Raw genomic sequence first — 13,742 nt, 5'->3', positions numbered from 1 at the left:
AGGGCAGAATCCCTGTTTGGCCACTTTCCCTCCCGTGGGAATTCTCTGCCTATTCAGAGCCTCCAGCCCAGCACCGCCTGATTAAAGTAGGACTGGCTCATCACAGAGAATTCCACCCATGACAACTTGGGTTCAGTCCCAATTTCCATGTCACCCTGTGTTCCCCATTCCAAATCTCAGAAACTACAACCAGCACGTGTCAAAATTCACCCCCCACGATGGCTCCGGACTCCCCAAAAAACAGCATAGGCAGGATGATGGACGGCAGGACTCACCTGCTTTTCCAGTTCCTCAACATCAACTGTTGAAATGTCCTCCACGTAGTTGGACGGGAAGTACTGCTGGATTCTGGTGCCATAGTCTCCCTTCCACCTGGATAAAAGCAGAGGGCATCAAGAGCCTTCGCCCCCCGGTATTAATAATCCATTACCGCTCATTAGATCCCAGCTGCTGGCTGGCTGTGATGGGGAAAAGCGGCAACTGGCCAAGTGACCAGAGGGGGCTGTCATTATGTGACAGCAGAGGATTTCAAAGGCAGCTTCTGCCTCCTGTTTTAATCACCAGTGAGTTGCTGGGAGCTCGCTGCTCTCCTCGTTGCAACCATGCTGATGGTGGGTCCAAGACACGGAAAGTCAGGCGCTCCTATGCTTCAGTGGAAGCCGCAGACCACCCACCCTCTCTGGCTGGCGCCCACCCCGTTTCAGAAAGGGCTGCAGATGTAGACATAAAAACCATACAAAAAAGAATGTTCTGGAGCCAGACAGCCCTGAATCAAATGCCAGCTTCACCACAACCGTGTAGAATGGGACGAGTAGGTCCCGGTCCCTTCAGCTGAAGCACTGCTCCCATGTGATACCGAGGACACCTGTGGTCCAGCCAGACCCACCAGACTTTGGTACCGCACATTCTCCCAAGTCTCTTCAGGGGGGCAGGCCTCCTCTTCTAGCGTGGCCATCCTACAGCCAGGGGGCTTGTGCCAACATGGACCTCACACGGCACCTCCTCCAAGCCTCCAGGACCCAGACTCCAGCTTGACGTCTCCAGGCAGCCCGTCTGCGCTGCCACACCACCAGGCCCTTCATGTGCACCTTTCTCCTCCTGGACCCTCAGACTTGGCCACCCCCTGTGCTCCAGGCACCAGCTGGCAGCAGGGGGACCTTGGATCTGCCTCCCCACTATTCGAGACCTTTCTTGATGCTGATCAAATCTCTTCTGTGGTGACAGGAAGCACTTTGATTTTGGGCCTGGACAGGCAGAGTGAAGATGGATGGTAGCGATGGCCTAGTGACTGCCAGCTCTCAGCCCATTTCACACCCTCCTCCCCTTCATTTCTCCACACCCATCTCAGGTAAAGGCAGTAAAGTTCACCCTGTATCTAAGGTGACCACATGAACCGTCTGCCTAGGACTAAGCAGCGCCACCTGCTGACAGGTATAATTATTAGCAACAGCATTCCCTTCACTCTCAAAAGTATCTCTGTTGGGACATAAATTATTTGGTGCCCCTGGCTCTGCAGCAACTAGTCTGGGAGGATGAAGAAAAGTTGGTCCAACAATAGGTGGCGCTATGGCCATCAAGGAGTCAGAAGTGACACCTTGGTGGGCAGCTTACCCACGGCCCCTTGCCAAAGGGGAATTGGAAAACTGAGTTGGGGTCATTATCTGGGCTGTACCCCCACCTCCACAGAAGTCCATCATCTGCCCACAGTGAGAACTGGGACTCCCACAGAGGTAAGTTCAGGAGCATCATGGGGAGCACCCACAGCCCCAGGAGACCAAATTCTGGTTGTGCCACTCAGAGGGGAGGGACCCCAGCAAAGCCAAGTCCTGCATTGGGAGAGGCAGGTGGACAACACTGTTGACAAGCAGGAGCTGCAGCAGGGACGGAGCCATCTGCAGGACAGCTCCAAACCCTCACTCCACAGGGAACTCCACTGTTACCTGCTTTTTATTCTGGGGAACCAAGTAACAATTGGTTGGAGTGAGGGTTCTCCTGGCTTTAAAGCAAATTTGAAAATCCCTGGACTGAGGTCCCTTGCTCAAGTCCAGAGAAGGGCCTCACTCTTATGAAACTAGAGTGTGGACCCTATAATCACCTTCTGTGTGATCCTGGACAACTTACTACACTTCTCTGTGCCTCAGTTTCCTCATCCATGAAAAAACAGGTGACAACAGAACTCACCATCATGTGGACAAATGAGCTTTCAAAGGAAATGCTTACCACAGTGTTTAACACAGTAAGACCCCAACACGAGCTGCTGTTGGATTTCTAAGTCAGGTCTCACTATCATGTTGGGAGGAAGAAATGCCAGTCTAATGTAGTGCTAGAATCTCTGCCAGTGCCCCTGGTCATCAGCGAGTTCTTACTGCTCTCGGGTAAGAAACCACTTGCCTGGAGATGTATCATCAGGCGACAAATTTTTCTTCCAAGGTGAAAGAAGAGAAGAGGTAATTAAACCTCAGCAAACCCAGGTACCCCTGCCCTAAAAACCTACTCTCCTCAGTTTAGGATGGGGCCATAATACAGAGCACAGGACTAAGCGATAGCCTAGGAATTTGAATTTGACATAACACACGGGCTTGTGTAATGGAAGTGCCTGTTGCTGTGGAACCTTGGGAAGACTCATGGGCCACATTGTGAAGTGGGGACAATATCAGGCACAGCTCCACAGGATCGCAATGAGGATTTGGTAATGTGTAAAAGCAGTTAGCAGAGTGCTGTTGTGACTGCAGTGATACCCGGTATGTGACGATGTGAACTGTGCAAGATCTGGTCATCGTTAACACCGCTGCTTACCTACTTCCCAGTGGAGGAGCATGGCAGGCCAAACCCAGCCCAGGAGGTCAGACAAGGGGAGCAGAGGTCAGCCAGCCCTGAGTGCCACCACGAGAAGAGACGAGTGGCACCCACCTGCCAAGCATGCCAGCCACCCCCACCAGCCTTACCAGCCCCCGGGCTCCTTGGAGACGTTGTGGATGAGGGCCCCGCGGCAGAAGCTCAGCTCGTCACTTCGCTTGGCTTTGTAGTCGTACAGAGCTTTCACGGTTCTCTGAGGCTTTCAGGGAAACAGGAAGGAAAAGGTCAGGCCTGGCGACAGCCGCAGAGAAGAGGCAGCATCACGGGCAGCTGTGAGGCTCCTCTTAGGAGCAGGAGGCTTCAGAGGCCAGGATGACAGCGCCACCTGCTGGCCAAAGGGCAGCACTGCAGGGGAGCCAAGGCCCCAATGTCCCCAGGAGGCACTGACAAAGGCCTGAGCTGGGTGTGACCCAATATGGCTCAGTTTCCTCAACAGGAGAGGACACACCTTTCAGAGCACACCACAAGCACCACTTGAGGCCCTCAAAGGATCGCTGTGCCCCAGGTGCCCCCAGAAGTTAAGGACAGCACCATTTCCGGGCCATCCAGGGCCGCACGGTGTTCTCATTAGGCGGGTGGCCCTCTAACCAGCCTCCCGCAAGGCCTGACATTTTACAGGAACAGCTGAGGCGCTGCTCCATGAAACTCATCAGACGGTCAGCCCTTGTTGACAGGAACAAGACAGGACTTAAGATACGATCTTTCTTCAAAGAATTTGCTGGATGCCTGCTGCTTGGCAAGCAGAAACCCAGACAAAACTACACCCTTGTGGCAAGAAAGTCTTCATGGCAGAGCTGTCGAGTCTGCCTAGATCTAGGGCTTCCCTTCCTCTCACCCAAGGGAAATGGGAACAAGGAGCAGGCAACCCGCTCTCCAAGGCAGACAATGGTGTCGACACGCAGGGTCCAATCATCACTCTGCCCCTTCCTAGCTCTACATTTAAGGCTAAGGCTCAGTTTTCCCACCTGTGAAATTGGAATTAAAATTTTACATACCAGGTTTGCTGAGACTATGAAATGAGGTACTGCATGTAATGACAATTGCCTACCACCCCGTCAAAGACCTGTTCTAAGCCTGTTTTACCTACGGTGTCTCCTTTAACTCTCACAACCACCCCAATAGGGAGGTAGAAGTGGTAATATGCCCGTTTTACAGAAGAGGAAAATGGGGTACAGAGAGATGACCTTGGGTGATCTGCCCAAGGTCAATAGTTGGTAAGCCCCTGAGCCCAGAACTGGATCAACTAGCGTGGGTTGTTGCCATAGTCCATGATGTTCCATAAAAAGCAACAAGGATTCTAGAAACTCAGGACCTCCAAGAGGAGGCCACCCAGACCTCCTGCCTTTCTTTCCTCACCTGCAAATGGAGCAGGCTCTACCTGGGCACTCTGCTTCCAGGCAGGTGGAAGGACCAGAGCTGGGCTCAAGGCCTCAGTGGGAGGCAGCCTGTGGCAGAGGGAAGTGCCACATGGCTTCCATGAGGAGGAAGACTCCAGCCCGCTGGGTGGCAAGAGAGGTCCCGATAAGCTACAGAGAAACCAGCCATTCCCCAGATGCCCAAGTAGGCACATGGCGGGCGGGTCCAATGGCTAAGAGCCAGCCTGCCCAGGACCAGAGTCCAGCACCACGCCACCGCTCTCCTGGCAGTTAACCTCGAGGTACCTCAGTTCCCTCCTTTGTAAAATGGGCATCAAAATAAAACCTGCCTCGTGGGGCTGTCGTGAGAGCTGATGGTCTAGCCACTGCCGGGTACGTGGTTACCTAGGATTATTGATCTGTCCTCCAGTTTCAAGAGCTTACCCAAGAGAAAGAATGCAAACATGCCGGGAGCCTCTGCGTGAAGCGGCTCACTTTAGAATTAACTGGAACAACAAAAGCCAGAAATGACTCCAGTGGCCACTGATGGGAAAACAGCTAAGTGGGCAGAATAGCCAGGATATTTCACAACACTTAAAACATTTTTAGGTTAAATTCCAATATAGAGATTTTGCTTAAATTGCTCAGCCTACCAGGTTTGACAAAATGGTCACTAAGAGAGAGATGAGCAAAGGAAACTTAAGACGGAGCAGCAAGGAGGGTCAACACAAGGCACAGGTGGCACCCGGGGTGGGCCGCTTCCTCTCCGCCACGTGCTTTCTTTCCTTCCGTCAGTTTCCACGTGACAGTCATAATCTTACTTGGAGGTGCTGATCACAGGTGGCAGTTTGGATCAAGTGCTGCCTTCAGGGGCATCTCACGGCCCACACGGTGGACAGAGGAGACCGTCTCTACCACTTGGCTCAGTTGCCAGAGTTTTAAAATTAGGAGATTTCATGTGAAACACCCAGATTACTGGCTTGTCCCACGAAATCCGAAGAGCCAAGCTGCCCGCCCGCAAGGCAATGCCAGTGGCTGCTGTGGAGCGGTGCCCTTGAGGGAGAGCGTCCCTCAGAGGACCGCAGGCTCCGTCACCCCTGCCGACCAGCTGACGAAAGGCCAAATGCCAGTCGCCATTCATCACCAAACTTGCACTATTTTGTCACTGTCGCAGAAGATTTAAAAGACTGAAATATTTCTTACGCCCGGACAGCTCCACTCACCCATGTTATCTGCCTGACCTTCACGGACATGTGAGCTGGCAGCCCCTGCCTTAGGAAGTCACATTTAAAAGGAAAATGAGAGACTCAGCCCCGAAAAATAAACTCCCAAGTACACCCCGTCAAGGGCAAAGACGAACAGGCCCCTGGCCACTGCTCCAGAGGGCCCCAGTCAGATGTCCAGAACCTGTACGTTGGGCAGAGGGGCGACATTTCTCATTCCAAATGTTCTTCAGTGCTAACCAAAGTCTCTGAGGCCGGCTGGTGCAGGACGACCGGCTCCTCAGGACTTCATTGCTTGCTCAAGATTTGCATCAGCCGAGGATGAGAAATTTTAAATAAAGAAAGAAAAAGACAGGGAAGGAAGAGAGGAGAGAAGAAAAAAATCCATCTGTATTTAACAGAGGCCACCAGCAGGCTGCTTCCTAGGCAGGGGCTGCACACCAGCCGAGGGCCAGTCTCCCACACAGAAAACCAACTGTGGCTCTCCCTCCTGCTCAAACCACATGTGAGACAAAACCAGAGCGAGGAGGAGCCGGGAGCAAAGGCAGACCTCGTGCCCACCTGTTTGGAGGTTCATAAGAGCCAGGTGGGAAAGCAAGATAGCGTCTGCATCGAGGAGGTCAGAGAACCAGACAGAACACACACCACAGGCTCAGTTGGCTAGAAAAACACATTTGAAAGACTTCTAATTGGAAGCCATTTGGCCAAAAGGTGGTTCATCAAACCTCAGAGTTTTAGCAAGGCCCAGCTGCTTGTGGATGGATTCGATTAACCTTTGCCCTGAAACCAATCATCCTTTCTATTTAAAAAAAAAAAAAAAAAAAAAGTGTGTTTGGAGAGAGAGAGAGAGAGTATGCACGCCCGCACGCATGCGCACGCCAGGTTTTCCAGAACCTTCTCTGGTCCTGTATAATTGCCATGGGGCAAGCAGGACCTTACCATAGAAGGGTTGATTTCACTTGGGTCCACGTACATCCTGCTGACATCGTAGAGGGAGTTTATATCTCTTTCCTGAAAAAAGAGAGAAGTCAGTGGACAGCACTGCCGCTGGAACAGCCCTTGGACACAGCAAGGGCTACAGATGTCCTGCACTCACCCAAGAGGAGGGTGGAAATCGCACAGAACTTACTGTGGCTCATGGGTAGAAATGGTTAGAAGCTACAGAGAAGTTCTCCCAAATTTGGGAACCTCCCCCAAATCACAGGGGCCCTGTGCTGGCCTACTGTGTGCCAGGCACTGTGTTTCCCTGTAAAAACATCAACCTGCAGAGCCAACTGTGGGGGGAGTTCCTGGCTCACAGAACCACCAGCACGTCTCCTCCTGTCCTGGAGTTCAAGGAAGGCACACCGAAGCTTGAAATCGGCCACCGAGGAAGGATTCACACCACGGGAACTGGCTGGCACACGCTACAAAGCAGGGCCTTTTTCCCAGAGCCTCTGTTCCCTCCCCCCAGAGGCCGCCAGCCTCTGTCCATCAGCAGCCTCAGGGACCTGCAGTGGCCACTCCCTCTACCTGGGAGGTGTCCCAGTTCCTTCACCCCTCCCAGGCTGACCCACTGGGTCTCAGCTCACGTTCTCAGCCACTTAAGTCCACCTCCTCTGACCACCCCCAGCCTGCAGCAGCGCCACCCTCCTCATGCTATCCAGTATCACTTGCTTCACTGAAAACATGCCAGTGACGTCACGTGCTGGCTCTCTTCTCTCCAGAACCTAAGTTTCCCAAGGGCAGGCATTGCTCCCAGTGTCTACAGCAGTCCCTGGCACAGTCAGGACTGTCCACCTTTTTTCAGCAAATGAATAAACCCTTCCCATAGGAAGTGAGACACAGTCATCACAGCAGGTTTACGCTCTGCTCAAAACCCTCCAATGGTCGGAACACAAGCCAGTGACTCACAATGGCCTACCAGGCCCTACCTGAACCGGCCCCACATTGACCCATCCTTATTAAATTCTACCCCCACCTGGGCACACTTGATTCTAGCCATGCCAGCTTCCCCTCTGTGCCTCCAGGCAGGCTCATACCTCAGGACCTTCACACCTGCTGTCCTTTCTTCCCCCAGATACGATGCCTAGCTCGTGCCAGGCCCTTTGAAAACTGAAACCTCCCCCTTAGTATTCTGTATGCTCTTACCCAACTTCCCATGTTTCTCCTTAGCATTTATCACTGATGCTTGCTACGTATATTTTCTTATTTATTGTCTGCCTCCTCCAAGCTAGGCTGTACGCAGGAGGGCAGGATCTTTGTGTTCTTTTGGATCCTCAGACTTGCAGCAGCTGCAGACACACAGTAAGTACTCAAAGTTATGCCAAAGGAATGAACAAAATCCCAAGCTGGCCACCTACCATGTTGTAGCGCTCCAGCAGCTCAGGGGTCACAGGGTAGCGCAGGCGCATCTTCCGGTACAGCGCGTGTTTCTCATAGTAATTGACAAGTTCCACGAGGCTCTCGAAGTAGGCAGAGGTCCCCAGCACAAAGTGCCGGCCGTCCCGGTTGATGCGACAGTGCTTCACCTTGCCCCTGGCCCTAGGGGAAGGGGGAACCACGTGGAGTTGGCACACCAAGATTCTGATGGCCACACACTCGCTGTATAGGCCCTGCCCACTAGAAACCACCTGGGCGTCCACCCTGAGGATAAACAGTGGCTGCCCTCCTGCAAACACAAGACTGCACTGGAAACGACAGCATGGGTCTTTCTGCACCAGAGCTGGCTCCCTGCCCACCACAGGCTTGACTGTGGAAACCCCCGAGGTGTCCAGACCAGGGGTCGGCGCCCAACGGCCCAGGGGCCAAGTCTGACTCACTGTGTGTTTTTGTAAATAAAGTTTTATTGAAATATTTACCATTCATTTGTTTATCTACTGTGCACAACCACGCTCTCCCTGGAACAGCAGGGCTGAATGGCTGCCAGACAGAGCACGTGGCCTGCAAAGCCTCGAGAAAATCGCTGATGCCCACTCTAGACCTCTGGGACTAGAGTGAATCCAAATGTGGCCCAATAAGGTAACTTCAGAATTACTTTTCAAAAAGGAAATGGGTTTTCTGTTTTTTCATGCATTTGAAAAAAGAGAAAAAAAAAATCCAAACAGAACACTCTTCAGTCTCACTAGCTCTTCTAAGAGCAGAAACATTTTGAAAAATAAAATTTTGATCTTAAATTTACTGCCAAGAAGATCTTATAAAAACAAATGGTTTTTGTTTTGTTTTTTTTAAAGTCTACCCTGATGTGCTCACCAAGAAGGTGATGAAAGTGTAAGGTGACAGATATGTAGTCGCCCCGAGTTTGCTGCCACCCAAGGAATATATGAACCAAAACATCACGATCTCATAAACAGGTACAAATATTATGTGCCAATCAAAAACTCTTAAATTTTTTTTAAAGTCTATTCTAAATAGACAAAGCAATTTTGAGCAGGAATAACAAAGCTGCACTTCACACTCTTTGACTTCAAAACATACCCCAGCTCTTGTCATCAAAACAGGACGGTGCTGGCAGAGAAGCAGAGCCCTAGACCAGCGGAACAAAATAGCCCAAAAGTAAGACCAGGCACTTATGGGGAATCGATTTTCAGAAGAGAGGCCAAGGACACACAGTACAAAAGGAACAGTTTCTTCAATCAATGGTGTTGAGAAAACTGGAATCCAACACACAGAAGAATGAAATAATCTCACACCACATAGAAAACTCAACCCCAAACAGACTTGAATGTCAGATCTGAAGCTGTAAAACTACCAGAAGGAAACTAAGGGAAAGCCCGGGGCACTAGTTTGGACACTGATATTTTAGATACAACCCTAAAAGCACAGGCAACAAAAGCAAAAACCAGACAAATGAGGAAACATTTACCACCTGAACATCCAATAAAGTATTAGTATCCGAAATACGTAAGAAACTCAAATAACTCAATGATGACAAACTGATTTTAAAAAGGGCAAAGTATCTGAATAAATATTTCTCAAAAGACATATAAACGGCCAACAGGTATATGGAAATGTCCAACATCACTAAAAATGTAAATTAAAACCACAAGAACATCGAGATTAGCTCACACCCGTTAGAAAAGCTATTACCAAGAAAAGATGAAAGCAAAGTCCTCTCTGGACCTCTGTCTCCTCACTGGTAACACCTGTCCCTGCCCACCACAGGCTGCAGTGAAGGGCTCACTCAGATGGGACCTCGGAGGCCACCCAGTTCAGGGACAGTCAGGAACTCAGTGGATGGCATGACGTCACCATGAGCACAGAGCTCAAGGGAACCTGAGGCTGGGAGGTGGCAGGCCAGCATGACCCTGGGGTCTGAACACCAACCCTCTCCCCCATCACTGGTGGGAGGGGAATTGGGGGTGGAACTAGAGAATCCCAGTCCTGGAGATGGCTGGGTGGCAGATGCTGAGGGGCTCAGGCCAGAGCTATGACATCACACATCTGGGCTGTCTGGGTTCAAACCCCAGGCCCCGGCTGCATGCTTCTACAAATACTTACCCTCCCTGTGCCTCAGTTTCCACCTTGGAGAAACAAGGTATTGAAATGCCACAAAGAGGGGGCACAGGACGTAGGCGTGTCTGGACACACAAGCACAGGTGGCGCTTGCTGTTACCCTAGTCATCAATGCTGCTGAAGCTGGGGAGAGAACCCCATCACGAAGGACTCTTCCAGAAGCTCCGTCTTGTGCCCCATGCCTGCCCTTCCTTACCTCCCCCTGCCACGCCTACCTGAAGGTGATGGCATAGGAGTCGGTCCCCTCCCGCCGTCTCCGGATGAGGAAGGCTCCGTCACGGGGAATCCGCATCAGCATGTCCTCCGCTTCTCCACGGCTCAGCCTGTCATAGTACCAGCTGTGCCCAGGACACAGAAAAGAGCCAGGTGAGGGCCCTCTGGGGTGCTGAGCTGGCCACCCATAAGGGATGAAATAATGGGCTCCAGGAAGTCCTGGAATTTGTCCCTGGAAACAGCCATGGAAATCACACTGGGACTTCCCTGGCCATCCGCAGCTCTGAGGACAGTCATTTTTTAAAAGAACACTGGAAGACTGAATGGGTTGGCCCGAAGGACAGAAGAATAAACCCACTTATCTTCACCCACCCATCCAGCCCAGTCTAAAAGGCCAGCCTCAACAGTGGGGCAGAAACCATAGCAGGTCTCAGGAAATCTGAGCAGAGCGCACAGCGGGTTCTGGGGGGACTTTGCTTGGGTCTTGGTTATTTCATCATATGTGAAATATCAAGTTTTAAAAGGCGACCCAAATGAAAACAGACAGGAAAGGTTAAAAAAAAAAAAAAAAAACCTTAAGTTATTCTTCTTCCTCAGAAATAGAATTCTGCTTAAAAGTTATTTACACACTGTGTTGGCCTTTTGCAAGACATAACTTGAGACTCACTTTGCTAAATAAAGAAATGAGGGAAATACCCTTACCATCATTTGCCTTTCCTGTTCACTGTCACAGTGAGCTTTGACAGGACAAAGGACATCATTGGGCCAAATTTCACCTCTAGAACGAAGTCCAAGACCTCAGGACTATGCATAGAAAGGAAAGCGAAGGAAGGAGACAGTGGGGGAGGGGAGGAGACAGAGAGGCCAAGGCCATGGCCAGCTAGTGGTTCAGAAGCCCCCTGGCTGGCTGCTCCGACCTGTGGACCCGCCCCAGGGCCTCCCACCCGCCAGGGACCTACGGCTTGGACTCGTGCGGGTTGGGGTTGGGCACGGGGTCGGTGAGCCGCAGCTCGAACTCGGCGCAGCGCAGGTGCGACTCGCGGTAGTGCTGGACGAGCGCATAGATGCTGTCGAAGGTGAGGTTGTCGGTCAGGTAGTACTTCAGGACCCCGCCCTCGGTGGTGGAGCGGATCCGGCAGTGCTGCACGCGGCCCGACCGCCTGCAGGGGGACCAGGTCAGCGCCCGACCGCCGGCGGCAGACCCGGGCCATCCCCCCAGCTCCCGGGAGGGCGGGCCGGGAGGTACCAGAAGGACAGGGTGTAGTCGTTGGGGAAGGTCTCGCTCTCGCGCACCAGGAAGGTGCCGTCCTTGCCGCCGCTCTCGGCGCAGTACTCCTGCAGCAGCTTCTCGGCGCTCGTCCTTCTCTCCACCTTCTTGTGGAACCACTTCTCCCCAAAGTGCAGCTCCGTGGGGGGCGTGTCCTGGCCCGCAAAGAAGAGGGGGTGCTCAGGATGGCTCCTGCTGCCCTCCCCTGCCTTCTCCTCGCAGCTCCCATCTGCAGTGGCCTCTTGGAGTCCTGAGACATGGGGTCAAAGGTCCCCAGTAAAGGCCTCGATTCTGCTCTACAGGAAGTTGAGAGCCACACTCTGAGGTGTATGGGGTATGGCCAACAGCTGGACACGGCAAGAGAGAGTATCCAAATGTCCATGTACTCCCTGGCCAGCGAGGGCCACCATCTAAGGCCAATTGGGTCCTGCAGACGGTAGGAAAGAGTCTTGAATCTTACTGGTTAAGCCCCGGGGCCAGCCAGCCAATCAGAGAAGAGCCAGCAAGGCTCTGGTACCCAAAGAGGAAGCTCCTTATGGATGAGGATCCTGAGCCCATCCAACATCAGGATAAAAGGCCACATGGCACCAAGGCCCAGCAAGAAGGCGGTCCAGGGGAGTGGACAGGAGCAGCGGGGTCTCCACCTACCTGGGGCAGTTCATCCTCCACAGTCTGTTCAATGTCGTCACTGAAGGACAGCTTGGCATCGGCAATGGCGCAGTAGTGCCGAGTCCATTTCTAGAGGGCAAAGTTGGCCATCAGTCCCCCAAGGTCTCCACCCCGTCAACTCTGGGGCCCAGGGCCCTCCCTGCAGGGCACCTCCCCAGCATTCACTGGGGATTCCCCCTCCCAGGTTCAGACATTTATGGTGCTTTCTATGAATCTGTTCCCCTCTGAGACATTTCTTTTTTAAGACATCCATTTTTTACTTCTTTTATCATTCTCAGGACTTTTTAAATCAGTGTGTCTAGGAGTAGATACGACTTAATGTCAAATTTTCTCCTGCATATTTAATTTGCAGCCTTTCTTGATGGATGGGATTGTTTCATGCCCCACATGACTATCTTTTCCTGTCGCGTCTACTTTAAGTAATTTTTCTGGATTTTTCAGCCAGTGAGTCTAAAGATATTTTCTGCAACATTTAATTATGACTTTTTATTTACCATAAATTTTAACCACCTTTATGTTTATTTCTAGAAACGTAAGAACAGATACATAAAAATATACCCAAATGGATTTGCCTATTAGGTTAAAGGACACGAGAAGAGGCCCTAAGAGTTTTAAATGCCTTACTCACACAAAAAATAAGATTTCTAGGGGAACTATTCCAGCTTGGAGGACAACTAAATATAGTGCCATGGGGAACAGAGAAAGAACGTCAGCAGACAAACTTGTAAAGCTGAAATAAGGTCTGTAAGTTAGTTAACAGTATTATACCATTGTTGATTTCCTGGTTCTGATCATTATACTGTACAGGGTTATGCAGAATGCTCATTTGGAGAAACTGGGTGAAGGATATATGAGAGTTTTTCAACTACTGTGTAAATACATATTACATTTAATATAAAAGTATTTCAAAATAAGACAAAAATGCAAATGGAAAAGTTTAATTGTGAAGACCAATTCACTTGGCTTAAAATGGGAACAAGACAGGCAGGATTTCAGAGTTCCCCAGTGGGGCTCTAAGAAGGGTGCAGGAAGCCACATCCACTGCACACATGGGAAGGGACCCAGGCCCACCTGGTCAATGGAATCCCACATGTACAGTTCACCCTGCTGCTTGCGCTCTTCTTTCTTGTCCTCCACATTGACATCAACGTCACCTCGAGGGCCCAGCTTCTTATGCTGAAGGAAAAGAAATTCACACAGTCTGTCTCTCTCGAAACCCATGTTGAAAATCTGGAATCCGCAAGAACTCCTCCCCATCAGCCAGCCAGCCAGCCAGCCAGCCAGCGCCCACCTGCATCCTCCTGCCTCAGAGCTCTGTCTGTTCCGCTGCCTGGTCATCTCCCACTGTATTCAGCTCTGTCCTCGGGGCTTTGTCCTTAGAGGGGCCGTGCCTACCACTCAGTCCAAAAACAGGCCACACCACCTTCCCATCCCTGCCACCCTCCAGCCCCAGTCCTGCTCTGTTTTTCTCATATTCTTGGCCCCAAGGACATCTGCTTGTCTTTAGTCTGTTTTTTTGTAAGAATATAAGCCCATGAGGCAGAGATTCTGTTCTGCTTCCTGTTGAGTTGTGTGCTAGAGCAGCACTTAGAGATAGTAAGTACTCAACAAATGCACAGAGAACAGTCACTACCTCGTGTGCCCAGGTGAGCCAGGAACAGAGAG

At 51.3% G+C, this 13,742-nt stretch overlaps 1 protein-coding gene across 1 annotated transcript in view; it reads right to left on the bottom strand.

The window, feature by feature from the left end:
• Plcg2 (phospholipase C gamma 2) overlaps positions 1-13,742 on the bottom strand; it is a 121,362-nt gene that overhangs the window by 28,619 nt on the left and 79,001 nt on the right. The window contains exons 14-22 of the mRNA XM_026392997.2: positions 13,149-13,253; positions 12,057-12,146; positions 11,388-11,563; positions 11,101-11,301; positions 10,144-10,266; positions 7,777-7,957; positions 6,374-6,445; positions 2,946-3,055; positions 276-372 (exon numbers count right to left, since the gene is read on the bottom strand). Of these exons, the coding sequence (XP_026248782.2) occupies positions 276-372; positions 2,946-3,055; positions 6,374-6,445; positions 7,777-7,957; positions 10,144-10,266; positions 11,101-11,301; positions 11,388-11,563; positions 12,057-12,146; positions 13,149-13,253 (1,155 nt within the window). The remainder of the gene's footprint in view (positions 1-275; positions 373-2,945; positions 3,056-6,373; positions 6,446-7,776; positions 7,958-10,143; positions 10,267-11,100; positions 11,302-11,387; positions 11,564-12,056; positions 12,147-13,148; positions 13,254-13,742) is intronic.

The sequence above is a fragment of the Urocitellus parryii genome, chromosome 15 (genome assembly GCF_045843805.1).
Source record: "Urocitellus parryii isolate mUroPar1 chromosome 15, mUroPar1.hap1, whole genome shotgun sequence".
Lineage (NCBI taxonomy): Eukaryota > Metazoa > Chordata > Mammalia > Rodentia > Sciuridae > Urocitellus > Urocitellus parryii.
This window is presented reverse-complemented; position numbering and strand designations above follow the sequence as displayed.